Here is a 25744-nt window from a genome sequence, read left to right as displayed (position 1 = left end):
AAAACAGACCTTACGACGACAGGCTGAGAGCCATGGGGCTCTTTAGCCTGGAAAAGCGCAGGCTCAGGGGTGATCTGGTGGCTACCTATAAGTTTATCAGGGGTGACCACCAGGATCTGGGGGAACGCCTGTTCACCAGAGCGCCCCAAGGGATGACGAGGTCGAACGGTCATAAACTCCTGTGAGACCATTCGAAGCTGGACATAAGGAAGAATTTCTTTACTGTCTGAGCCCCAACGGTCTGGAATAGCCTGCCATCGGAGGTGGTTCAAGCACCTACATTGAACACCTTCAAGAGTAAATAGGATGGTTATTTTGCTGGGATCCTATGACCCCAGCTGACTTCCTGCCCTTTGGGTGGGGGGCTGGAGTCGATGATCTTCCGAGGTCCCTTCCAGCCCTAATGTCCATTAAATCTATGAAATCTATGAAAAGCCTTAGTCAGTCTGTCTTTTTTTCTCTCCTTAATGCGTTATTCGCATTCTGGTTGTCTCAGTAGCCAATCAGAGTGCTCCAAGAGTGTTCTGGACAGGAGGAGGTGCCAGTGGTGTGGCAGAGTGCTACTGTGATGGCAGGGACAGAGGGACAGAGCAGGGTGGGGGAGGGGGTGAGGCTAGTGGTGTCAGCATGGGGTGCTGGCCACGGGGAATGAAGGGGATGGCTGGGCAAGCTTTACCCCTACCCCCCTGCTCCTTGGAGGTGGCGGCAGTGGAGTGGGGGGTGGAAACGGAGTTGGACCTGCCACAGTGAGCGGGGGGGGAATAGGATCAGGACTGCTGCGCCAGAAAGGGGAACAGGGTTGCGCCTGCAGTGGTGGGGGGGAGGGGCAGGGAACAGGGTCAGGCCTGAAGCGATGGGGGAGGCAGAGGCAGGGTTGGGCCTGAAGCTGGGATGGGGGAGGAGGGGTGGATGAGGACGGGGGGAGTGGGGCTGGAGGCTGGGCTCTGTCCCCGCCCCTGTCATTCTTAACGGGGAATTTGCTAGTTTCTCAAATTAGAGTTGTCCTGCAAATGAAATGAGAAACAAAAATAAGGAAAAAAAATAAGTCCATCATCTTGGGTTGTTTTTCTAGCTGGTTTCAGTGCTTAGGGAAGTGAGTTACTTGACAGGAAGCCAGATGGAGAGCATCCCGCAGACAGCAGCAGAATTCTACGCCTCCAAGGAATCGTACCGGAAGCTGGTGGCTAACTTGGAACTGATGGTGAACAGGTACAACAAGATCCTAAGGACAGTTCTTGAGGTAGAATACCCTCTGATAGAGAGACAACTTCATGATATTGACTTACATCTGAAAGATGCAGAAGAGACGCTAAACTGGAAAATGGAAGGTGAGGCTGACTGCTTTAGTTAGCACTCTGTTAAATGTAGAAGGTATTGAGTGGCCAAATGAACTTAAACCAGTTACTATGTTTACTACAGCCCCAGATATGCAATATTCTATTGATCACCATCCTCAGGCCTACAAAATGGTTAAATTCCCAGATCCTGGCAAAGTGGCAGAGTTGCTACCCAACCCAGCAATAGGGCATGTGCAGGACAATACTCTCTGCCTGCTCCTTGTCCCCCTTCCCCCCCCAACAATTTTCCTTTTCTAGGCCCATATCTGCTTCCCTGTGGTTTGGGTTTACAGGTTCAGAAGACTGTTTGTCCAAGGGCAATGTAAATAATGCAGATATCCAGAAGTGACCATTTATCATGAGTTGATGATTGGAATTAACTGCCACATAGCAGTCCAGCTTAGTTGTGAGGTCTCTGAAGGAAAGGCACTTGTGCTGGGACAGTTCCTGACTCATCAGTTCTAGGGTGATTTGGGTACTATTTCCAGTGTTGCTCTCACAGCAGAATGGAATGTGAACAGGAACCAAGCTCTAAAACCAGTCAGGCTCTAAAGGAGGACAGCACATGCATTGATGCTTGATTATTCTCAGGGACAGTCAATGCAGACCCTTAGATTTTTTTCTCAGAAGGATGAAATAAAAGAATGTGATTAATAATGTACAGTCTATTAGAACGCAGCTTTTTTCTTTATCCAACGAGCATGAGTTGTTTTAGAGCAGTTAGTGCTGACAAATCCCAGGTCTCTTCATACAGAGCATTTTGAAAATAAAAATTCAAGGTCTCCTGCCTCTTATCTTCCAAGTTAGCCAGCTTTTGCTGATGTTTAGGGTAAAGGAGAAACTCCCACACTGGCTGGGGACCTTGAACTTCCATTCCTGAAACTGAGGGTCAGGTTTCTCCAGTCCCACTGCCAGGGCATGCAGGCTTCCCCACCTCCCCCCACGGTGTAACTGGCTAGGTTCCACTCTGCACGTGTGATGAATGAAGAGCTGTGAAGTGCTGCAGGCTTTGGGCATTCTGGGCACAGGGGTACGCAGCATAAGGGAGGCTGGAGAGCCATAGAAAAATAATAGTCTGATGGACCCTGTTTCTTCTGTACATCTGACCTAGTTAGCCAACCCCATTGTTTTAGTTGCTTGATTTACTTGATTTGTGACTTCTCCTCACCCTGTTTTTTGCAAAAGGACAACTTCTGGTCAGAAAGGACACCACAGTAAGTAGGAATGGCAGGCTTGCCAGTGCTGCTGACAAAAAACAGAGGGTGGGCAATGCCTTTATTATGAAGTGCTGGCATACAAAGGAATTAGAAAAAAGCCAGGGCAGGAAAATGCCCCCTACACTCTAGACAGTAGATATGGTGGGTCTGTCATATTCACAATGAGTTGGGACCCAGGCAATGGTTGTGGGAACTTCTTGTGAAGGAATAATTCACAAACATTCCATAACAGAACTGACTGTATGAATAGTGTGAGCCCTACTGAATTGTTATGAATATATTGAATAAACTTTCTTTATTGAAAGGCCTCTGGGATCACATCTCTGAAGTGATTGACAGTGTTCATGACCTTGAGAAAAGGGTCCAGAAAGCCAAGGACAATACTGAGGAGATTCAGAATATCATGAGATCTTGGGTGTCACCCATTTTTGAAAGGAAAGATGGGAAAAGAGAATCACTGTTTAGTTTGGATGACAGGCATGAATCACTGGAAAAGCGTTACCAGCTCATCAAAGAATCTGGGCTTAAGATTCATTCTCTGGTGAAGGTGAGTAGTCCTACAGAGCTGTTTGAAAATACCATAATGGAATTCTTTCCAAAGGGTCTGTTTCTCTTCCCATTCTAATTCAAGTGTCTAGAATTGTTTAACCTTAAGGGCACTGAGGTAACTGCCTTAACACTTTCAAATAACTTAGCCAGAATCAACTAGGTCCCAAATTAACAGCTGGAGTACTGCGTCCAGTTTTGGGCTCCACAATTCAAAAAGGATGTGGAGAAGCTTGAGAGAGTCCAGAGGAGAGCCACGCGCATGATCAGAGGTCCGGAAAACGGACCTTACTATGACAGGCTGAGAGCCATGGGGCTCTTTAGTCTGGAAAAGTGCAGACTCAAGGGTGATCTGATGGTCACCTATAAGTTTATCAGGGGTGACCACCAGTTTCTGGGGGAACGTTTGTTCACCAGAGCGTCCCAAGGGATGACAAGGTCAAACAGTCATAAACTACTGTGAGACCGTTTCAGGCTGGACATAAGGAAGAATTTCTTTACTGTCTGAGTCCCCAAGGTCTGGAACAGTCTGCCATCAGAGGTGGTTCAAGCACCTACATTGAACACCTTCAGGAGTAAATCGGATGCTTATCTTGCTGGGATCCTATGACCCCAGCTGATTTCCTGCCCTTTGGGCAGGGGGCTGGAGTCGATGATCTTCCGAGGTCCCTTCCAGCCCTAATGTCTATTAAATCTATGAAACATTTATGAATATGCAGTGTGACGTCATCAGTTGGTTCATTATTACTAGAGTCTGAACCCTGGACCCAAAAAGCATGCACTAGTACTTTCTGAGCTATGGAAACCAGGCACTTTAGTGCAAGAGCTGTATCAGACTCAAGAATCTGTTTATGGTATATATCCACAAGAGGGAGATAGAGACCCACCCTCTTAGTCTAGATTACCAAAATGAAATACTTTCATGAAATATTTTCTTTCGGTTTCATTAAAAACATACAGACAAATGTTTTTGGAGTTGTAGTGTTTTGCTACAGAATTGGTAAATCCCAGAAATTGCTACTGTGTGAGATATAAAATGTAACACTTGCAATCAGAAGGAAAAGTTAAGTGAAACCCTGAAAGCAAATGTTATAAATGGTGAAAAATAAATGAAGTTAAAATTCTTCATTAACAAAGTATGGGAGGATAACTCAGGGTATTATGGAAAGGGGTTTTTTTTAATCCTAATGGTAATACTATATAAATATGATACTGAGATTTGTTTAAAAAAATCAAAAATATAATATTAGTTACCAGATGTATCAACCTTGTCCAGTGCTACTCAGAGCAATAAACCTGAAAATGTTATGTACACAGATGTTTGAAAAAAGGAAGAACTTCTTTTTCCAAATTCAATATTAAAAACTGAGAGCTCTTAAGTCCACCTAAACAAGTGAGCTGATTTTCAAAACTAGTAGGCATTTAGGAGGAGGAGTCTACACATGCCCCTCCCATGGCACAGTTGTAACTGCGCCATTGTTTAGTACTTGCTTTAAGAGTGCCATCCTGGCGGCGCATGGTTATTTTTAGCACCTACATTGCCATAGCAATGCACTATAGCGAGGTAGCTCATCACTATGGTGACATGGTGTTGACATCACGGTTTGTACCCACTGATGCTACATCGCCATAGCAACTAGCTATGTCGACATAGCATCACATGTAGATATGCCCATTAGCTACTAAGCATGAGTGACTATCTGGCTGATTATTTTTAGTGCCTAAGAATTCATTTAATTGTCTTATACTGGGGCAACATTGTTGAAAGTCTGGACTCCAGTCTCTGTAAAAGATACTAGGCATTTATTTCTTTTTCATTTACCAGATACATACTCTGCCAAGTGACAATGACAGAAGATCCTGGACTTTATCAGAATAACTAAACAGTTTACTAAGGAGGAGACCTCCTTTAATTTACTTCCTCTCTCTTTTTCTTTAAATTCTTTTAAATTCTTTCATTTTACTTTATTCTTCATTGGCTGACTTCCTTCATTTCACCACCCTCCTCCACCCCAATTTCCTTCCCACCTCCCACTCCATTATTTATTCCCATCCCATTGACTCTTGTCTCCCAGCTCATGTTCATGGTCAGTCAGCAGGCTCAACAAGGTTGCTCCCATTCTGTCACACACTCGTATCACATTTCCTGCCATTCTGACATGGACCTTTTAATAATTATCTTTTGCTTGTGGCTGTTGAGCCAGTAATCTATCTTGTAGTTTTTTCAATTTGTTTATGAGAAAGTTATGCGGGACCTTGTCAAAAGCTTTGCTGAACTTCAGATACACTGTATACACAGCATTCCCTTCATCCCCCCAAGTAGTTACTATGTCAAAGAAGATCAAATTGGCTTAAGGCCATCCTAGGGGGGTGAATCAGGGAGACTGCCCTGGGCCCTGTACTTTGGGAGGCCCCATGGTCAGTGCTCTATAAGCCCCGCTGTGGCTGGCACCTGCTAGCGTTGCCGGGCGCTGCTGACTCTGCCACTGCTGAGCGCTGCCAGCTCTGGCTGCTTGCCACCCCCTTCCCCCGCTGCTCCCCCGGCTCTGGCCACTTGCCACCTCTCCCCACCTCCAGGCCCAGGGAATATCAACATTAACTTTATAGCTGGCTGGCTCTTTTTGTAGCTGGACTGTCATTTTAATTGTGTGATAATTAGTTTGCACATGTGGCCAGTCTAAATTTATTGCACAGTTAACAAGTCAGTTGTGTAATATATGTTACGTGTAGTAGGGGTCTATCTCTCCCTGTGAATTTTAGAGGGAATCTGGGTATACTATCTTTTCAGAATTCTGCAAGCTTTTTCAATTTGAACAGCGCTCCTTCAGGCCACTATAACATGACCAAAATTCAGTCAAGCTATATTTGATGATCATATCCTTTCTTTTCAGGAAAACCTGAGCCTATTCATTGCAAACCCCACTTCAGACACCTGGAAAGCATACATTGATTATGTGGATGAAATGGTCCTGGATGGGTTCTTCAGTGCTATTGACTGTTCACTGAAGTATCTTCTGGAAAACACGGGTAATTGAGTTTCATTTTCTTTGGCCAGAATGCATTCTTTTTCTCCTTTTAGTGGGTTTGAAAAATGCGTGTGCAATCAGAATGATACAGCCTGCTGTCTAGGGGTCACTGGTGTTTATATCTAGGAAGAAGTGAGGTGATTTGTTACTGTCTGCAGTGTGCACTTTTGGCATCCTTTGTATAAAATGAGAGAAGGATGCCTTGCATGCTTGTTAAATATGTGTACAGTGCCTGGCCATGGCCCCTGTCTACATTGAGAATCTCACTATGTGAGCCCACAGACATGAGGGGCTAAGGAATGACCAGTTGGAAGAATAATGTGGGAAGCAAAGGTATTAATATTTATCTGTCTGATTTTGTTTCATGCTGTACCTTGAGGCTAGCACTGTAGTTATCTGGATCCAAGATAAGTTTGAATTTAAGATGACCTTCCAATATTTAAATTCTATACACAGAAAATTATTGTATGTATAGAATCTAGTTATTGGAGAATTATCTTAAATTCATCCCCTGCACCACAGTAGTGACGAAAGCCATGGCAGGGGGGAGGTGGTAACAGGGCACAGGGTGGGGGTAGCAATGGGTGGACAAGTGGGGAGACAGGCAGTGGGGGAGTCAAGCAGCCTGACCTCTTTCCTTTGCCTCCCCATATCTTATCCCCTGCTTTCTGTCCCCTCCACCACTTATCCCCCTGCTGCCTGCCTGCCCCCACTTCTCCCTCCCTGCCAGTGCCTGTGTACCCCAGCACCTGCCCCCACTACCACCCTGCTACTTGTTTGCCTGAAACCTCTGTACCCCCACTTCCTGCCCCCCAGCCTTTGCTTACCTACTGCTTCTCTTTGGCTTTAGCAGGGCTTCAGAACTGCGTCAGCCTGGGACATGAAGCATGTGATTACTCTAGCCCCGGCCTAGCCACACAGCAGCTGTTGCAGTGGTGACAGCTCTGGCTGAGCCCTGGAGCCAGAGCCTGGGTTGGAGCTACTGCCACTGCTACCAGGCCAGGCTGGGACTGGAGCAACCACTAGACCCCTGCCAGAGCTGAAGGGTGGGTGGCAGTGTGGGAGCCAGCAGAGTTGATGTAAATGATCACTGTCTCAGTGTTCCATGTGTTTTCTTGTGAGAAGATGTTAATGTTGGTGTGTTGGTGTTCCTGCTGGATTTGAAGCATCTTCCAAAGGCAGCATTGATGGTACTTGTCCAGCAACTTGAGGTGTCTCCTTGTAGCAAGTGCCCATCCCATGATGCCCCCTGATTGGCACCCAGACCTTGCCCATCTGGTTCCCTTTGGGGCCCTCTCCCCTTTACTCACCCACCACACTTTGATGTTAAAAGGGAGACTGCCCTTGGCTTTCACAAGCCTGGTCTTACTCAAAGGACCACAGGTGCTCATTGGTCATTGCCTCAAGGGCTAGTTTTGTGGGCTTCGTACTCCCTCATACCCACTCCATTTTCTTGTATGCCTTGATAAAGATCAATGATTGCCTGGAGGTCCATTAAGCTGGTCACCATGTGCTTGTGTAAAGATTCAAGGAGATGCATATTAACTTCTGAAGAGCTACATGTGGCTCTGGAGCCACAGGTTGGTCACCCCTGTACTAGAGCATCAGCAGCATATTGGAGCTCAGTGACTGAGGTTAAGATAGTCTTGGTTTTGGCTCAGAGTTGGCTGAGATTAAATGGCTTATCATCCATTGGTAGTTTAGCTCCACTCCAACTGGAAGCTTATTGGTGGTCAGCTGTAGCATCGTGGTAAGTAGTATTGAAAAGCGTATTGGAGCTTTGACACAGCCTTGCTTAACACCCAACTTAACTTTAGAGAGATCTGTGATAGATTAGTTAGTGAGAACCACGACTCACATACCATCATGGAGCAGGTGAAGAATGGTGATGAATTTCAGTGAGCATCCATACCTCATAAGGATGCTGCCCAGTGCTTCTCAGGTGACAGAGTCAAGCACTTTCATGAGGTCAGATAAGGCCATGTAGAAGGGTTTAAGCTGTTCTGACCATTTTTCCTGCAGCTGGTGAGAAGTGAAGATCATGTTGTGCTTCTTGAAGCCCTACCAACATTTGAGATTCTGGGAGGAGGTCTTCAGCAAGTGGAAGAAGATGGTTCAGGATTTTGCATTTTTTTTTCTGTGGTGGACAACAAGGCAATCCCTCTGTAATTTCCACAGTCAGACTTATCTCCTATTTTGAAGATTGTCATGATTATGGCATCCCTGAGATTACTGGGTTTCCTCATCATTCCAGATCCTTAAGATGAAGGAGCTGTGATGTAAGCTCTTCTCCCCCTTGCTTGAAGATTTTGGCAGGGATTCCATCTGCTCCAGATGCCTTATCATTCTTCATTTGCTTGATGGTTTTCCTCACCTTGTCATAGGTTGAAAGGATTCCAAGATCATCTCTGACTGGGAGCTGTGACAGGAGTTGAAAACACCCTTGTCAACAACAGAGTCTCAACTGAGAAGGTCTTCAAAATACTCCTTTCAACAGGCTTTGCTGGCTGCCCTGTCTTGATCAGGTCTCCTCCATCCTTATGTCTCAAGGGGGTTGGTCCTTGAGTGCTTAGACCATAGAAGGCTTTGGTGGCACTAACAATACATGCATATCATGGATGTTAGCAAGATGTTGAATCTCCTTTACCTTTTCTTCCCACCACCTGTTCCTCATATTATGGATCCTTTTTTGGACCTCTGCCTTGGCTTGTTGATGATTCAATTTCTTTTGCTTGGAGTTGATGGCATTTAGTAAAACACAAAAGGACTTGCGCTTATGGTTAATCAACTGTTGGTTCTCCTGGTCATTATCATCAAACCAGTCTTAATGTTTCCTGTTAATGAATCCAAGCATCTGTTTGCAGCTGCAGATGTCAATGGACTTGAAGACACCCCAGGCACTGCTGTCGTTCTCCCATTAATTGTAATTCACCAATTTTTTGTTGGGGCGCTGGTAGAAGATGTCTTGTGATTGGGTTCTTGAGTCCTTTGACATTGGCATTGCTTCTGCTGCATCCATTGTCTGGGAGCCAGTTTGAGTGACAATTTAGTGGATCAGTCTGTGATCGGTCCAGCAAATGTCAGCTCCTAGCATATCTTGGGTGTTGTGGACATCTTTGTAATCCTGGGTGTGAATGATGATGCAGTGAATCAAATGCCAGTGCTTGTATCACAGGTGTTCCCGTGATGTCTTGTACCTGTTTTTCTGGCAGAACAGGGTGTTGGTGATGGTGTGTCTATGTGCTTTGCATTTGGTCAAGAGGAGAATGCCACTGGAGTTGATTTTCCCCATTCCACCTTGTTGATAGTTCTGTTTCAAAGGTTCAAGTCCCTTCCAACTCTGGTGTTGAAATCATGAGCAGAATAAGTCTGTCTCCCTCTGGAACATCAGAGAGGACTCGGTCAAGGTTGGCATAGAATTCCTGCTTGATTTCATCAGCAGCAGCATCAGGGCATATGCACTGATTACATTGGCATGTTGACTCCCTTCCAGTTTAAGTTTGATAGGGAACTCATTGAGTTGGTTTATGAATTCATTGTTAATGGCAAAGCCAACTTCCTGAAGTCAATGATCTCCTTCCTGTTTACCCTTCTAGAAAATGGTATAGATATCTCTCTTTTTTTTTGAGTGGCCATCTCCTGCTTGCTGGGTCTCAATCATTGCAGTGATGTCAATACTGTGTTGCCTGAGTTCTCAAGCCACAATTAAAGTGTGGCACTCTGGACATTTACTATTAAAATTGTCCATGAGGGTCCTGATGTTCCAGATCCCCAAAAATATTGTTTGTCTTTGTTGATTTTGACCACAGTAAAGGTAATGCCACTGGACATAGTTATCCAGTCAGGAAAAGGGTGTTTAGGTAGACTCTTTTTAGGGCACTTTTTCTAGCCCCCTCCCTAGATTGGTTGAGCAGAGCAGATCCTAAAATGGGCTGCTCAGTCACAGTTCAGTTGCCAAATCACACGCCTGCAAATCCAAGTCTTAGATGACCTTCTTGTAACTGCCACCTTCATACCAGTTCATGGCTAGGAGCTTCTAGGCCTCACAATCCTGCTTCTGTCATTACCAGCTGGTCAATCAAGGACTTGAAAAGTGTGTTAAAGCCATTTTCATGGAAGACACTTGGGCATCATTTCTTTTATTGTGGAGAAGCTGCTGAACATCAGCTTTCACGTGGTTATCAACAGAATGGGACCTTAATCCAATGGCAAGGAGACCAAAACAATCTCATTCCACTGCAGTCCTTGTCAGCCTTCCCAACTGTTGAAATTCTAACATCTTCTGCCTGCTCCACCATTAAGGACTTATAGACCTATGGCTCAGGGCTGGATAAACTTATTATAGTGGCAACCTGTACTCACCATGTCACAGCACTGTCAGAGAATATATGTAGCTTTTCAGGAGAGAGAGTGTTGCCATCTGCTGCCTCCACCACATCATGGTGGAGCTGCAGCCATTTGGTCAGCCACTGCTTCTTTATCAGATTTAACCCTGCTTATTTTGTAGCTCACCTTCCCTGAAGGTCATTCCTCTATCCACCATGTAGCAGTGGCTGGGATGCAGCCCCTGCTAGACCTCTGAAAGAAGGGCCATGCTGCAGGGGGAACTTCCTCGGCAGGGTCTGGACAAGCCATGCCTTCCTGGTTCACCGGCAACAAGCTCCTGGGGAAAACTTACCCGGCAGCGTCTGGGTACGCTGTGCCATCTGGTGTGCTGGAGAAGGATGCTGTTGGGGTAGGGAATGGATACAGCAGAGCCTGGGTGAGCTACCCTTCCCCAAAGTACGAGGGAAGCTCCAGGCAGGGAGAGAGGGGACACACACCTGGCAGGGGCCAGGCAGGCTGCACCTCCCGGCATGGTAGGGAAGAACACTGGGGGATGGGAACCCACGCAGCTGGGTCTGAATGGACTGTGCTTCTCCAGCATGCTAAAAGGAGCCTGGAGAGAAATCTCAGATTACATACTGGGTCCAGAGAACATGTGACTCTGGGGGCTGGTGCTGATTGGCTCAAGAGGAAGCCCCAAGGAAGGTTCAGCATTTGGCATCAAGAGGGAAAGGGGATGTTGCAGCAAACCTGAAGAAGGAAGACTGCTGTAACCAAGACCCACCCCAAACCCTCGTGGGATACCAGGGATACTGCAGCCATGAGTGACTGACTTGACTCATGGCATGAGATAAGTAATGCCGGATGGCGGGGTGGGTAACATGTGAGTTACAGTTAATTAAGTCATAAGACGTACACCTGAGTTCTAGTGCGTCACCTGATTGGAAACCACCAAGATGGACAGGTGGAGACCTCTTCATCCTGAATCCACCAATCCCAGAGAAAGGGAAGATTAATCCTAGTGAGACCAGAGCACGCCAGGGGAAGAGACTTGACTTGATGGTACGGTCATCGACCCGTCATGCAGTCCGCATCCTAACAGGGTCAAGGAGAAGCCTCAAGCCGGGTACCCATACTCATAGTCAGGAGAGAAGGATGACTCATCATCCAAGAGGAAAGGAGCAGAGTGTAGAGGTGGTGGAGCCCTTTAGAAGACTAACCCTTGTCAGTTAGGACCATCACTTTAGATACTATCCATACGCCCAAAGAATAACTTAACACCAAGATGTGGCAGGTGAAAGGGAGAGAAGATGAGAATGAGAGGGAGAGAAGACATAGCTGAAAGCTTTCCATTACATCTCTTTCGCAATAGAAAATTGGGCTTCTACTGAAATGAATTTTTTCCTGAAAGGAAAATTTCTGCTGAATAGAAAATGTTGACTTTTCAGTGAAAACTTTTTCAGTTGAAACCAAAAACGTTGGGGTTCCATTTTAAGGTTAACTTTTTGAGTGAAATACCCCTGCTTTCAAACCTGCTCTCATTAAGTGCTTTGTTACAATTAATTGTAGTTGACTCCTGGAGCTCTTAACTCCAGGATTTCCCACGCTTTAACACCTGAAATTAGTTAGCCACACTTTAGGCAGCTTAAAGTTATGCCACTTCAGGGCAGGTTTATTTCTGATCTGTGTTACCCAGTTCTTGTGTCCTTAATGTTTGGCCACTCCCCAGAAATGAGCCACCCAAGTTGCAGCATGCCAGGATGCAGTATCCCCTCCTTCACCCTCCTATTCTGTGTGGACAAGCTTTCCACCCTTAGAACCTTCCTGCCCATGAGGAAGTTTTGGCACCAAGCCAACTGTCTTGCATACCCTCACATGGAGCAGGGATAGATGCCTGTCCTGGCTTAGCTGCCCTGTGGGGGACAAGTCACAGCTGTGGCTCCTAGTCAGACCCCTGCCCAGTAGTCGTCTCATGGCAAGTCACAGCGGTGCAGGTCGGGGACAGTCAGAGACAGTTTTTGGCCTTAAGGTGTGACTGCTCCAAACCTGAGGTAGCACACACACTGTTCAACATTCGAGCAGCTCAAAGTGCAACATCTAACAAGGCCCTAACTTTCTATAGTGAAGATCCTTATTAAAGTCAATGGAAGTCTTCCCAGTGGGTGCATCTCCACATGCTATTAATACACTGTAAGCTTACATAGCAGTAAAATAAGGTGCAGTGAGCTTTTCCCTGGATGAGGCAGAGGTCCCAGTGATCCTAGCATGATGAAAGGGAGTGAGTGTGCCTGCCTACTCACATGCCATCTGTGGACATGCTGGCTAGCAGCATGGCTCTGCCACCAGGTTCACACTGATATTGCTTGGTTGTCATAACTGTGGACTTGCTGTTTGTCAGGATGTATTTAGGAACCAGATAAGTTGGAGAGAGGGAGGTAAATCTGTGTAGAAGAACCGCTAACAATGAGGGCTAGGCAGCACCATACACAGTACTAATGAGAACATGGAGAGGCACAGTCTGAGGCTTTTTCTGTGGAACAGGCCCTGACAAAATGCATCTCTCCTATCCATAGGCACTGAGTGGTATTCATTTTTATTCATATGTAGAGGGGACTCAACAGCCCAGTTTACTAACTGGTCAATGGCCTGACCCAGGGAAGTTGGTTCACTTCATCCACACTACGGTTTTGTGCAGTACAGAGATTGTAGAAATGAATTGTGTTTCTTTTGTTTGTTGTGAACCTATGGTTCACTGTGTTAAAAGATTCACCATGTTTGCCATACCAGGTGGCTTCTTCCTCAAGAATTTAAGGTCCAAATGGATCATTGGATTACCTAGTCTAACTTCCTGTATAATACAGGTCATTACATTTAATCATGTTAACCCTATACTGTGATTAATAACCCGATTGTGCTAAAGTACATCGTCCAAAAAAGCATCCAGTCTTCGTATGAAGACATCAAGAAACAGATTCTCTTCTCCCCCCTTGATAATTTTTCCAATGAAACCATTAAAACATCATTAAAAATGTGTACCTCATTTGAATTTTCTGGCTCCAGCTATTTTTCTTGTACCTTCTCTACTGGACTAAAGAGCTTTCTGGTATATGATTATTCCTCCCTGAGAAGATACTTGTACATTGCAATCACGTCATCTCTCAATCACCGACTAATAGACTCATAGAAAGTTAGGGTTAGAAGGGACCTCAGGAGGTCATCTAGTCCAACCTCCTGCTCAAAGCAGAACCATCCCCAGCTAGATCATACCAACCAAAGCTTTGTCTAGCCAGGTTTTAAAAACCTCCAAGCATGGAACTTCTACCACCTCTCTAGGTAACTTATTGCAGTATTTGCAGTATTTTACTACCGTCCTTGTGGGAAAAGTCTTCCTAATATATAACCTAAACTTTCCTTGCTGCAATATGAGACCATTGCTCCTTGTTCTGTCATGTGCCACCACTGAGAATAGTCTAGCTCCATCCTCTTTTGAACCCTCCTTCAGGTAGTTGAAGGCTGCTATTAAGTCCCCTCTCAGTCTCCTCTGCTCTGGACTAAATAAGCCCAATTCCTTCAGTCTTTCCTCATAAGTCATGTCCCCTAGCCTCCCTCCCCTGCCCCCCCCCCCCCCCTTTTTTTGTTGCCCTCCTCTGGACTCTGCAGTTTGTCCACATCCTTTCTGTAGTGTGGGCATGTGTATGGGTGGGTAGGAGGGGGAGGGGAGGCAAAATTGAACACAGCACTCCAGATGTGGCCTCAGCAGTGCTGAATAGAGGGGAATAATCACTTCCCTTGACCTACTGGCAACCCACTTACCAATGCAGCCCAGTATGCCATTAGTCTTCTTGGCAACAAGGGCACAGTGCTGGCTCATATTCAGCTTATTGTCCACTGTAACCCCAGGTCCTTTCCTATAGAACTGCTGCCCAGCCAGTCAGCTCCCAGCCTGTATTGGTGCATGGGATTTTTCTGTCTTAAGTGCAGGACTTTGCACTTGTCCTTTTTGAACCTCATCAGACTCCTTTTTGACCCAATCCTCCAATTTGTCTAGGTCACTCTGAATCCTAGCCCTGCCCTCCAGCATATCCACTTTCCCCCCGCAGCTTGGTGTCATCTGCAAACTTGCTGAGGGTGCACTCTATGCCATCTTCCAGGTTAAGGAAGACATGGATAAAATCAGCTCAGGACTGAACCTTGGGGCACTCTACTTGATAGCAACTGCCATCTAGACATTGAGACATTGATTAATACTCTCTGAGCCTGATGCTCCAGCCAGTTTTCTATCTACCTTACAGTGCATTCATCCAGCCCAAACTTCCTTAACTTGCCTGGGAGCATGTTGTGGGAGTTCATATCAAAAGCCTTGCTAAAATCAAGGCAGACCACATCCACCAGTCTCCCCGCATCCATAGAGCCAGTCACCTCATTATAGAAGGCAATCAAGTTGGTCAGGCATGACTTATAGTTTCATAGATGTTAGGGTCAGAAGGGACCTATTAGATCATTGAATCTGACCCCCTGCCCTGGGCAGGAATGAGTACTGGTGTCAGATGGCCCCAGCCAAGTGTCTGTCTAATCTCCTTTTCAACACCTCCAAGGAAGGGGACAGCACCACCTCCCTTGGAAGCTTATTCCATATTTTGGCAACCCTCACTGTAAAGAGTTTTTTCCTGATGTCCAATCTAAATTTGCTGTCTTCCAGTTTGTGGCCATTATTTCTAGTTACCTTAACAGGCACCCTGATAAACATTGTATCCCCTATTTCTTACTGGCCCCCCCACGAGATCGCCTCTCAGCTTTCTCTTGTGGAGGCTGAAGAGGTTTAGGTTTCTCACATAGGGTTTTTTCTGTAGGCCTTTAACCAGACAAGTGGCCCTCTTCTGAACCCTCTCCAGGCCATCCACATCTCTTCCGAAGTGTGGTGCCCAAAACTGGACGCAGTACTCCAGCTGCAGCCTGACCAATGCCACCATAAAGGGGAAGTATCACCTCATGTTTGTGATGCACCTACTTATGCAAGAAAGGGTGCAGTTTGGAGTCGACTATGACTCTGAGATCCCTTTCCACAGTTGTGCTACTTAGAGTGGTACCTCCCAGGCTGTAGGAGTGTTGATGATTCTTCCTCCCCAGGTGCAACACATGACACTTATCCTTGTTAAACTGCATCCTATTCTGTTTGGCCCATTTCCCCAGCCTGTCCGAATCAGCCTGGATTCACTCCCTGCCATCTAGTTTGTGTGCCTTCCCCCATAGCTTGGTATCATCAGCAAACTTGGACAGAGTGCTTTCTACTCCCTCGTCCAAATCATTAATGAAGATATTGAATAGTACTGGTCCTAGGACAGGGCCTTGGGGGACTCTGCTGCCCACATTTCTCCAGGCAGAAACTGACCCGTCCACCACCACTCTCTGGGTGCATCCCATAAGCCAATTTTTTACCCACTGGACTGTGTAATAATCTACATTGCAACTGTTTAGTTTATTTATCAGAATTGGCTGTGACAGTGTCAAAGGCCTTTTTAAAATCTAAGTAAATAACATCTACCTCTATTCCTTCATCCAAGCATTTTGTGACCCGGTTGTAAAATGAAACCAGGTTATTCATGCAGGATCTGCTTGCTATGAACCCATGCCGATTGCCCCTTAGCATCATTTTACCTGCTGGCCCCCCACAAATGTGATCCTTAACAATTTTCTCAAAGGTCTTGAAGAGGATAGAGGTGAGACTAACCAGCCTATAGTTACCCGGTTCCTCCTTCTTCCCCTTCTTGAAAATAGGGACCACATTGGCCCTTCTCCAATCCTCTGGGGCCTGTCCTGAGCACCACGAGTGCTCAAACAGTTGTGCCAGTGGCTCTGCTGTGACTCCAGCTAATTCCCTAAGTACCCTAGGATGAAGATCATTGGGACCTGTTGACTTAAATACATTCATCCCCTCCAGGTGCCCTTTTACTAAGTCAGCTCGGACAGTTGGTGGGTTCGTATCTATACTGGGCGTACCTAAGGTCCCAGTGGGATGCATATTTGTATTTGTGTCCTGGAACATGGATGCAAAGAAATAATTTAGAAGCTCTGCTTTGGCCATCCTATCTGTTACCAGTTGCCGTAGTTCATCCTGAAGGGTCCCTAAGTTACCCTGTACCTTCTTTTTGCTTCTTATGAACTTAAAGAATGACTTGTTATCCTCAACTTTTGCTGCTAGCCTAAGCTCCATTTTTGCTTTGGCTTTCCTCACTGCTTGCCTCTGTTGAATCTATCCAGTATTCTTTGTTGTAAGCTAAACAGAGTGAGATGTGTTAATCACTCCCTACAGGACATTTCCCCTCTGTCAGGTAATTTTATGACTCCCTTTTGTACCCTCCACCAGTTTCAACGTCTTTTAAGAAATATGCAAATGAGAATTGTGTACCATATTTCAGTATGAGTTTCACTAATGTCATGCAAAGAAATAAATTAAGTCTACTTACTACTGTTGCAGTTCTAAGTTACCAGGAACTCTAAAACAAGTAATGGTGTCTGTAATGTAGACAGCCACTCTCCATATGCCTCTTATCCCACCCAGTTCCTCCTTAATAGATTGTAACCAGTTATTTTTAACATTTTGGTCATGAAAAGTGTTCACTGTGATTGAAATGGTTCCTTTCTAGACACAGAGATTGGGAATATGTGGTGATGAAATAAACTCACTTCTCTTCATACCTGAACCTGGATTCCATTATCTGTTTTGCTCCATTAGATCCCAAGGCAGGACTCGCCCCCCTATTTGAGGTACAACTGGATTTGGTGAAGCCAGATTTGGTATTCCAGCCTTCTCTGGACCCTGGTGCTAATGATGGCTTTTATGACATCATAGAAGGACTCATCAACGACATCTATCGAATCTCATCGTTGGTACCGAGACTAACTGAGCACAGCATTTTCCCTCATTATCAGGTCCCGTGTTCTGTCAGACATTCTTTCATTGTGCAGCATTGTGCAAAATTTGCTCCAGATCATCATAAAGTCACAGCACCTTTCATTTGTTTTCCAGGCTGATATGGAGGACATGAGCGATTTAGCTGACTTGCGCCACAACCTGATGGAGCGTGTTCAGAACATTATGTCAATTTGCTGTGACTACCGCAGTTCCTTTGACCATTACTCATACCTCTATGGGGATGACAGGAAAGAATTCATACGCCAGTTCCTGCTGTATGGGCATGTCCTTACTGCAGCAGAAATTGAAGCCCATGCTGAAGATGGTGTTCCAGAGACCCCTCCCACATTGCAACAGTTCAAAGAACAGATAGACTCATATGAAAAGATATATGATGAAGTCAACCGCCTGGAGATGATGAATGTTTTTGATGGTTGGATGAAAATTGATGCCCGGCCCTTTAAAGCTTCTCTGCTTAATATAATCAAAAGGTGGAGCCTGATGTTTAAGCACCACCTCATTGAACATGTCACACATAGGTAACAAATGCTTTTTTGCTCCATTTCCAGACCTCTATCTGTTGGGTGTTGTCCAAAGTTCTATAGTGAACCGTGAGGCATTTATTTTCTGTCCATTGAACTAATAAACTGAAGTACAAACAATTGTAGTGTCCATCCATAGTGTCATGGACTGGCAGTTCCATTAGATCCACTATGTATTCCATTCTCTGAGACTGTCACTTCTGATTTGATCTTTGACTGAAACTAAGCCTAGATGTCCAGTGCACCTGAGTGGCTGAATAGAGTTGTGAATCAGGATTCCTAGGTTCTACTTCTACTTCTTCACTCCTCTGCTGTAATTACTCTGTCACCTTCCACAATCTCTCTCTTTCTCTTTTATTACTTCTGTCTAATTGTAGGGATTTGTAATTATCCTGTACACACTTCAGCTTACCCAACAATAAAGGCAGACTAATATTACAAGCTGTTTCATGGGAACATTTAACGTACATTTCTGACATTTTTGAATGAACTTTCTTTGCATATGCTGTTTTGTCTTCACTCCTTTTATGGATGTTTTATCTAGTTTTGTTGACATAAGTGCAAAATTGAGGAGCTTTGAAAAGGAATTAGAAATTCACATATGATAAATGCTGGAAAGATGTACTCATTTGTCCAGTCAGGAAGAAAGAAAGACTATGTGACTTACTGGACAGTCATGACTAAAAACTGTCTGTCTTTCCCTGAAGTATTTCCTTTGGCCTGATTCAGCAGCCCACTTTATTCTTTGGCAAAGCATCTGAAGCTGAGCTTAAGTCCCTTGGACTTCCATGGGACTTAAGCATGTAAGTAAGGGCTTATTGAGCTGCAGTTTTAAAGCCCCAGTTGAAGGAATTGGACAGGAAGGAAGATAGCCAGTGTTTCAAATGACCATTCCTATTGATTTTTGTACCAATCCAAATGTCTGGGCTAAAGCTGATAACCTGTGTAAATATAAATTGCTCTAACTGTTTTTCTCCTTTTTTTTTTAGTTTGGCTGACCTTGAAGAGTTTATAAAAATTGCTGATAGAGGTTTGGGCAAAAAAGTTGAAAAAGGAGATTATGATGGGTTGGTAGAGATTATGGGTCACCTGATGGCTGTTAAAGAAAGACAGAGTAGTACTGATGAGATGTTTGAGCCCTTAAAGCAAACCATTGAACTACTGAAGATATATGAGCAAGAACTGCCAGAGGAAGTATATAAACAACTTGAGGTTGGTACAGAATAATGACCAGTATACAAAAGTACTAAATAATAGACACTTACTTAAAAGATGCATACATTTATGTTACTTAATTTTTAACCACCTGCTAATATTAGCCATTGATTAGACTCTTTTGACAACTGGGTTGCAGAAAATCTATTGTGGATGGGTCATAGCAGCGCTATTTAATGTTGCATTGAGATTTTCATTTAAAATAGAGATAAAGTCTTTTGTTTCTTATGAAAGGCATAGCTTTTGGCTGTCAAAACTTGTAACAATTCCTCTTGAAGAACATAATACATTTTTAAAGTACAACCCTTTATTAGATATGATTTATAATTATTTTTATAGGTCCAATGAGCCATTTTTATGAGTGTGGTACTAGGGTGGTAGTGCTTGGTGGTAATGCCTATGTTCAGAGCATTAGTTTAAGGTCTTATCTATACTACAATTTTTTTGGACATAGATATGTTATTTATGGGTGTGAAGAGATCACATCCTTTTACTGATGTAGATTTATGCAGACAAAGCTCATCAAGATACAGGTATGCTACTGGAAAAGGTTTTCTACAGCTTAGCAAGTGTGATATATACATGCAGAAAACTCTTTTCCACATTTCTCCTAGGAGTATCTGCCAACATAGCTATCTTGTTACAGCTGTAGCAGCAATAGCTCCATAGTGTGGACAAATCTCTGGATTCTGAAGATGTGTATTTGGTTCCTACATCTTCCAAGTGCTTTCTGACTGACCTTGGTTAAGTTACCAAGGGCAGGCTTTTATGGGTAGCTAGGTACCTAAACATGTGGATAGGAACCTAGACATTGTTCAAAATCATACTGCCAAGCTGCCTTTAAGAACCTGGCTTTATCACTCTGAGCTGCAGTTCTCCATTTTTAAAACATAGGTAATAGATCTTTATCACTCAGAGTAGCTGTGGGGGTATGCTAAAGATTGTGAGGTGCTCTGAGTCATGTTATCTAAGTTATTAAAATAAAAAAATACCTAACCAAAGGCTTATTTAAACGGCTCCCATTACAGCCCTTGTGTTGGTCATTAGAGCTAAAGCAAGAGCTTTCTAAAAAGTGCCCCTCTATTATAAATTTATGGAATGATAATTCTGTTTTTGTTCTCCAGGGAGAGCTGTGCTGTGTATGAGACTTGGCTTTGACTAAACTTTTCCCTTTTTTAGTGTTTGAATTTTTGTGATTATAGTAAATAGAGCACATAATTTCTTTGTAAGGAAGCTGAAACACCAAAGCTCTCCTTAGGATATTGGAGCCACAAAAGTATTTTTTCTTACCAGCAACCTGCTGGCTTCATACAGCTAAATAAAGTACAGATTTCCCTTGCCAACCCCTGAGGTTAGGTTCCTGAAAGTTCCCATGGTTGGCAAAACCGTGGTTGGCAAGACAAAAGGCTTATGGGAAGGTGGCAGGCTGATTCATGGCCATGGAAAACTGTGGTTACTCAAAACTGTATACTGTGGTAGCCAAAATGGTATATGGAATATTAAGCGTGGATAGTCAAATCTGTGGTTGGCAAAACCATGGTTGGCAAGGTTAACCTGCACTGATTGCTATCTTTTCAGTACAGAAAGAGAAGTGGATATGTTTCTTAATGTAATGTATCCAGTATGTAATGTTTCTTAACGTAATGCTTCCAAGATGCTGCAAAGAAGGGTGTGGTGATGGCAGCGAGTGCACTATGCATGTGTGGTAAGCTTACTACACATACATTCACCACTTGCGACTGGTGTTCTCAGTGGTGAAGGCGGGGTGCAACTTCACCACATCACTGCACCCTCATACCCCTGTGTCTGCTCTTGAATGAGCACCTGTCTACCAGACAGGCTGGTGCTTTTGTAGTTCATGTGGTTGGAGATATTATAACTGGTAAGCAGGCCCAAGTGTTTTGAGTAGTGTGAGACAGAGAATGGGTTCAAAAAAAAAAAAGTAGTCCAAAGTTCTGTTTTAACTGTTCTTTTTTTTCCTCATTATTTTCCTATTGTGATTTGTACTGGGAAAAGAAATGGAATAAGGGAAGTGGCCTCATAAAAATAAAAAAAAGAATGGAAGCAAGATATAGAAAACTAAACAGGGCATTTTGGAACAAAGAAGGTTTGTATGTGTATAAAGGGAGGGGGGAAGCTCTTAACTTTCAAGGTGGAATAGTTCAGTTCTGTTTTAGTAAAAGTCATGTGTTTGCCTTTATATAATGATAAAACTATCCTTATTGGGTAAGAAAGTAAGTCTTGTGCTTTTCCAGCATTGTAACTATAAAGAGATCAGATACATATTATATCAAGTGGAAAATAGTGTCTGCCAGCTTTTAAATTTTGTTTGTAGGAGCTGCCAGAAAAATGGAACAACATAAAGAAGCTGGCAATAACTGTGAAACAGCATGTGGCTCCTTTGCAGGCAAATGAAGTGACAGTTCTTCGCAAGGGCTGTGCAGCATTTGATGTTGAGCAGCATAAATTTAGAGAAAAATTTCGCAAAGAGGCACCATTCAGGTATGATAAAAAATGGCATGACAAGAATCACAGAGAGAAAGCCTTATTAGGACATTTCTAAGATGCCCTTAAGGGCAGATATTTTAACATTTACTTCTCTCTTTTTATTTGGTTACAAGGCCAGAGTTGATATGTGTTATGTCCTCTCTCTGGGGACCCTGTCCTGTGTTATTCAGAGGTTGGATTCAGTGAAGCTATTTTTAAAATATTCAGAAATTTCAAATGATTTTGGGGTCTAAGTCCTATTTTCAAAAGTGACTGGTGTACATAGGAGCAGTGTCCGGAAAGGACTGATGCATAGGAAAGGACTGGTGTCACTTTGAGGAGTAGAATCGTGGCTTTTATATGATTTACGGTAATATCCTGATCAGCAGTATAGATATCTCTGTTTATGCTTCAGCATGCCTAAAAATGTGTATCTTGCCCCAGGAAGGTGATCTGAATTGACAGTTAGGGACCTAGAATCCTTATGCAGCAACTGAGGAGAGCTAGGCGTCACCAAGAAGTGATTCATAGCACCTATTGGCAATGAGCAAGCCAGTGGGAGATGTTAGGCATAGAGGAGGGTCTGAGCTTCTGCTCCTCCTTGGAGTTTAGGCACCTGATTCATGGGCATTAAGACCCATTAAGGGTAGAATTCATTGCTAAAATGCATAACTGAAATTATACAGTTTTTAGGCATCCAAGTCATCCAATGACATTCTGTTTTACCTGGCAGTCAAGGTGTTAGAGCACCTACTCAAGTCAGGAGACGTCTTGTGGACTCAGATAATAGCTTCACTTCCCTTTGAGAGAATCTTGATGTCCCTTATCTGAATCAGTTGACCACAGACCAGGCAGGATGGCATGTCCTGTCCTGCTGACGATAAGCCACTTGGCAGCCAAAAGGAAAAGTGTCCAGGAGATAGAAGGAAAACACGCAAGAGGGAATCTAACAGTTGTAGCTTTGGGACATGGATGTTGTTCTAGAAGGAGGTTTGAAACTACCATGAGGCTGAGGGCAGGGAATTAGAACCCAGATTTCCCATGGCCTCAGCAAGTGCTCTAACCACTAGGCTGTTTGTAGAAGGGACTGTAGCAGTTCTTACTGTATTGGTGCTGACCCGATATGCCACTGATACATCTGTTGTCCTCTATAGACTGTGATGCTTATTGCAGCAAATTAGTTTACTGTGCAGTTAAGCAGATGTGTAAATGCACCCAGTGGGTCAGAAGCTTCTGGACTGCCCTCTATCTTTTTTTTCCTCAAGGATTATGATACTAGTTCAACTTCAAAAGGAGCACTGGAGAAGGCCCTGCAAAATGACTGACCTGTGGTGATTAGAGTGCTGTACTGGGAAGTCAGAGAGATCCCTGGTTCAAATCCCATCTATGTGAGGATGACATAGGATTCAGGACCTTTGTCTCCCCCCAACATGTGCCCTAGGCTGTTAGCTGTGGGAACACATACACAGTCACTTTTCCTTCCAGAGGCTAAGACCAATAGATGCAAGTTCTAGCCAGCTCCATTTGCAGGCATCTAAGTTTGGTGTACATATCCACAGAAAATGTGTACAGGCTATGGCTGTTACTGCACTTGATCAATGTAGTTGCAGAGTTGCCCAGAGCCATTTTATTCATTGGCATGTAGCCCTGACATGCAAGTGCTAAAAATTTTCTATGAACAATGGGAAAAGAAAAATATGCCATCCATAGTGCATGCCAGTTATATACATAATGGCTCGATATTTAGAATAATCTTCCAGGAACTCCGAGACCTGAGCTTTATGCACTTTTGATCATGAGGGTATAAGTCTGTATTTCACATCTCACTTTAATTGCCATGCTATAGAAAAGTCTGAGTTATGGGATTCCCCATCCCTGCTGCTGAAGACAGGCCATTAGATGGCTAAGAATGCATGAATACTGAGGTCAGAAGCAGAACAAACAAGGGGGAGCCTGACTTGATAGCACTGTGATAAGTCTCCCTCTCCCAAGAAGCAGAGAAAACCAGGATTCCAGTCCTTGATCCTAGGTTATTTCTGTTTTTAAATCAATGATTGAGTAATGTATAAATCATTCAGGGCTCAGGGATGAGAAACTCCATAAATTTCAGCTCCCTGTGCCAGGAGCCTCTGATCCCCCTGTATCTGGAGCCCTACTGGAGCTGCCCCAGAATGCCCCATTGGAGTTGCCAGGTGCATGGTTGAAACTCCCTGGTTGGGGAAGCCCTTGAAATGTTTGGGGCTGAGGACCAGTTGGACTGGGGGCTGTCAGGCTCAGCTTGACAAACAGCTGATTGTCAGCCTCAGCCAGGACAGCTCAGGGGCTTGAATCAGCCCCAGTCCTGTCTGCTGCCCAGGTTGACAATCAGCTGAGTCTCAATGCAGGCATCCCCAGCTCTCCAACTGGACCTAGGACTGTCAGGGATGGGGGAGGGAGAGTGGGGAGACAGCAGTCAGCTGATTGTTGCCCTGGCCCAAGGGGCAGCCCCAGGTTATGTGGAGCTCTGGGCACCTGGCTTTCAACTTGCCAGTGCAGGAACAGCCTAGGATCATTATCCTGGGGTTCCCTTTGCACTAGTAAGTACAAAGGGTGCAGCTTCTCATCCCTGATCCCAGAATTTGTCCCCCCTGATATGGGTGTGGCATGGGACGGGGTCAATTGTTGGGACTGGGGATCAGATCCCATCATGCCATTAAATGGACATGTTCCAAGAACCTTAACATTTTAGTTTCTTTTGCCAGTAACTTGTACCTCAAAGTGACAGCAGGTACAGGTATCTGAAAAATAACTAGACACAAAGAGGGAAACTTGCTTTTGGGTTATTTTTCCATAAGAAGCTAAAAATGTTGCTTACAATGTTGCTTTCCTTTTCACTACTTTTTATCACACAATTTACTCTTTGTAGAAATTAAAGGTAGAAAAATCACTGACTTTCAGGGTAAGTGATGAGGGCACCTCATGATTTGAAGCCGAACGTCAGTACCACTATGTGGAGTATCCAGTGGAACAAGTTATAGCTGTTTCATCTCTGTTTTGTCTCGCATAAACCAGTTGGCTTATATTTTGTTTACAAGTGATTATAGTCTTACTTATGGAGAATAATTCTTTCTAGGTTTGATACTGAAAATCCTTACCAAATACTGGATGCAAACCACATTGAGATTAAACAAATGGAGTCAACCATGGCTTCAATTTATGAATCAGCTGGTTTGTTTGAAGTCGGTGTTCCAGATTATAGACAGCTAAAGCAATGCAGGAAGGAAGTTTGTCTTCTCAAGGAACTCTGGGATATGATCTCTGTTGTAGACTCGAGCATCAACGATTGGCAGACCACAAAATGGAAGGATATTAATGTTGAAAACATGGACATTGAGTGCAAAAAGTTTGCTAAAGATATTCGAAACTTAGATAAAGAAATGAGGGCGTGGGACGCTTTCGTTGGGCTGGACAATAGGGTAAAGAACACCCTGACATCTCTGAGGGCTGTGGCAGAACTTCAGAATCTCGCCATTAGGGAAAGGCATTGGAACCAGCTGATGCAGGCAACAGGTGTGAAATTCACCATGGATGCAGATACTACTCTGGCTGATCTGCTGCAACTCAACCTCCATAACTTTGAGGATCAGGTTCGCAGCATTGTGGATAAAGCAGTTAAGGAAATGAGCATGGAAAAGGTCTTAAAAGAACTTAAAACAACCTGGAGCAGCATGGAATTCCAGTATGAACCTCACCCCCGGACAAAAGTTCCCTTGTTGAAATCTGATGAAGATCTAATTGAAACTTTAGAAGACAACCAGGTACAGCTGCAGAATCTAATGACTTCCAAGTATATTGCCTTCTTCCTGGAGGAAGTATCTGGATGGCAAAAGAAGCTGTCTGCAGCAGACTCTGTCATTTCTATCTGGTTTGAAGTGCAGCGTACATGGTCTCACTTGGAAAGCATATTCATAGGCTCAGAAGATATCCGGGCACAACTCCCTGAGGTAAAAATCAGAAAAACAGAAATCATGTTTCTTTCAGTTTGGAAGGCATATAGGACAATCTTCTTTATTTGAACCCAAGTTGCTGGAATTACCCTGTTAACCACAGAAGGGCTTGCCACTTAACATTTACTACTTAAACTGGTAACTCTTTT

General features: G+C 44.2%; 2 protein-coding genes across 2 annotated transcripts in view; both read left to right on the top strand.

Moving 5' to 3' along the window:
• LOC109311083 (dynein heavy chain 9, axonemal-like) overlaps window positions 1–17491 on the top strand; it is a 50852-nt gene extending 33361 nt beyond the window's left edge. The window contains exons 7-10 of the mRNA XM_019536513.1: window positions 1073–1328; window positions 2860–3101; window positions 5992–6127; window positions 17186–17491. Coding sequence (XP_019392058.1) covers window positions 1073–1328; window positions 2860–3101; window positions 5992–6127; window positions 17186–17484 — 933 coding nt within the window. The 3' untranslated portion in view covers window positions 17485–17491. The remainder of the gene's footprint in view (window positions 1–1072; window positions 1329–2859; window positions 3102–5991; window positions 6128–17185) is intronic.
• The window catches only part of DNAH9 (dynein axonemal heavy chain 9), a 388028-nt gene continuing 379757 nt past the window's right edge, over window positions 17474–25744 (top strand). The window contains exons 1-4 of the mRNA XM_019536510.1: window positions 17474–17904; window positions 18897–19119; window positions 21458–21624; window positions 24722–25592. Of these exons, the coding sequence (XP_019392055.1) occupies window positions 17486–17904; window positions 18897–19119; window positions 21458–21624; window positions 24722–25592 (1680 nt within the window). The 5' untranslated portion in view covers window positions 17474–17485. The remainder of the gene's footprint in view (window positions 17905–18896; window positions 19120–21457; window positions 21625–24721; window positions 25593–25744) is intronic.

This window comes from Crocodylus porosus, unplaced genomic scaffold (assembly GCF_001723895.1).
Source record: "Crocodylus porosus isolate Cpor-Errol unplaced genomic scaffold, CroPor_comp1, whole genome shotgun sequence".
Classification (NCBI taxonomy): domain Eukaryota; kingdom Metazoa; phylum Chordata; order Crocodylia; family Crocodylidae; genus Crocodylus; species Crocodylus porosus.
This window is presented reverse-complemented; position numbering and strand designations above follow the sequence as displayed.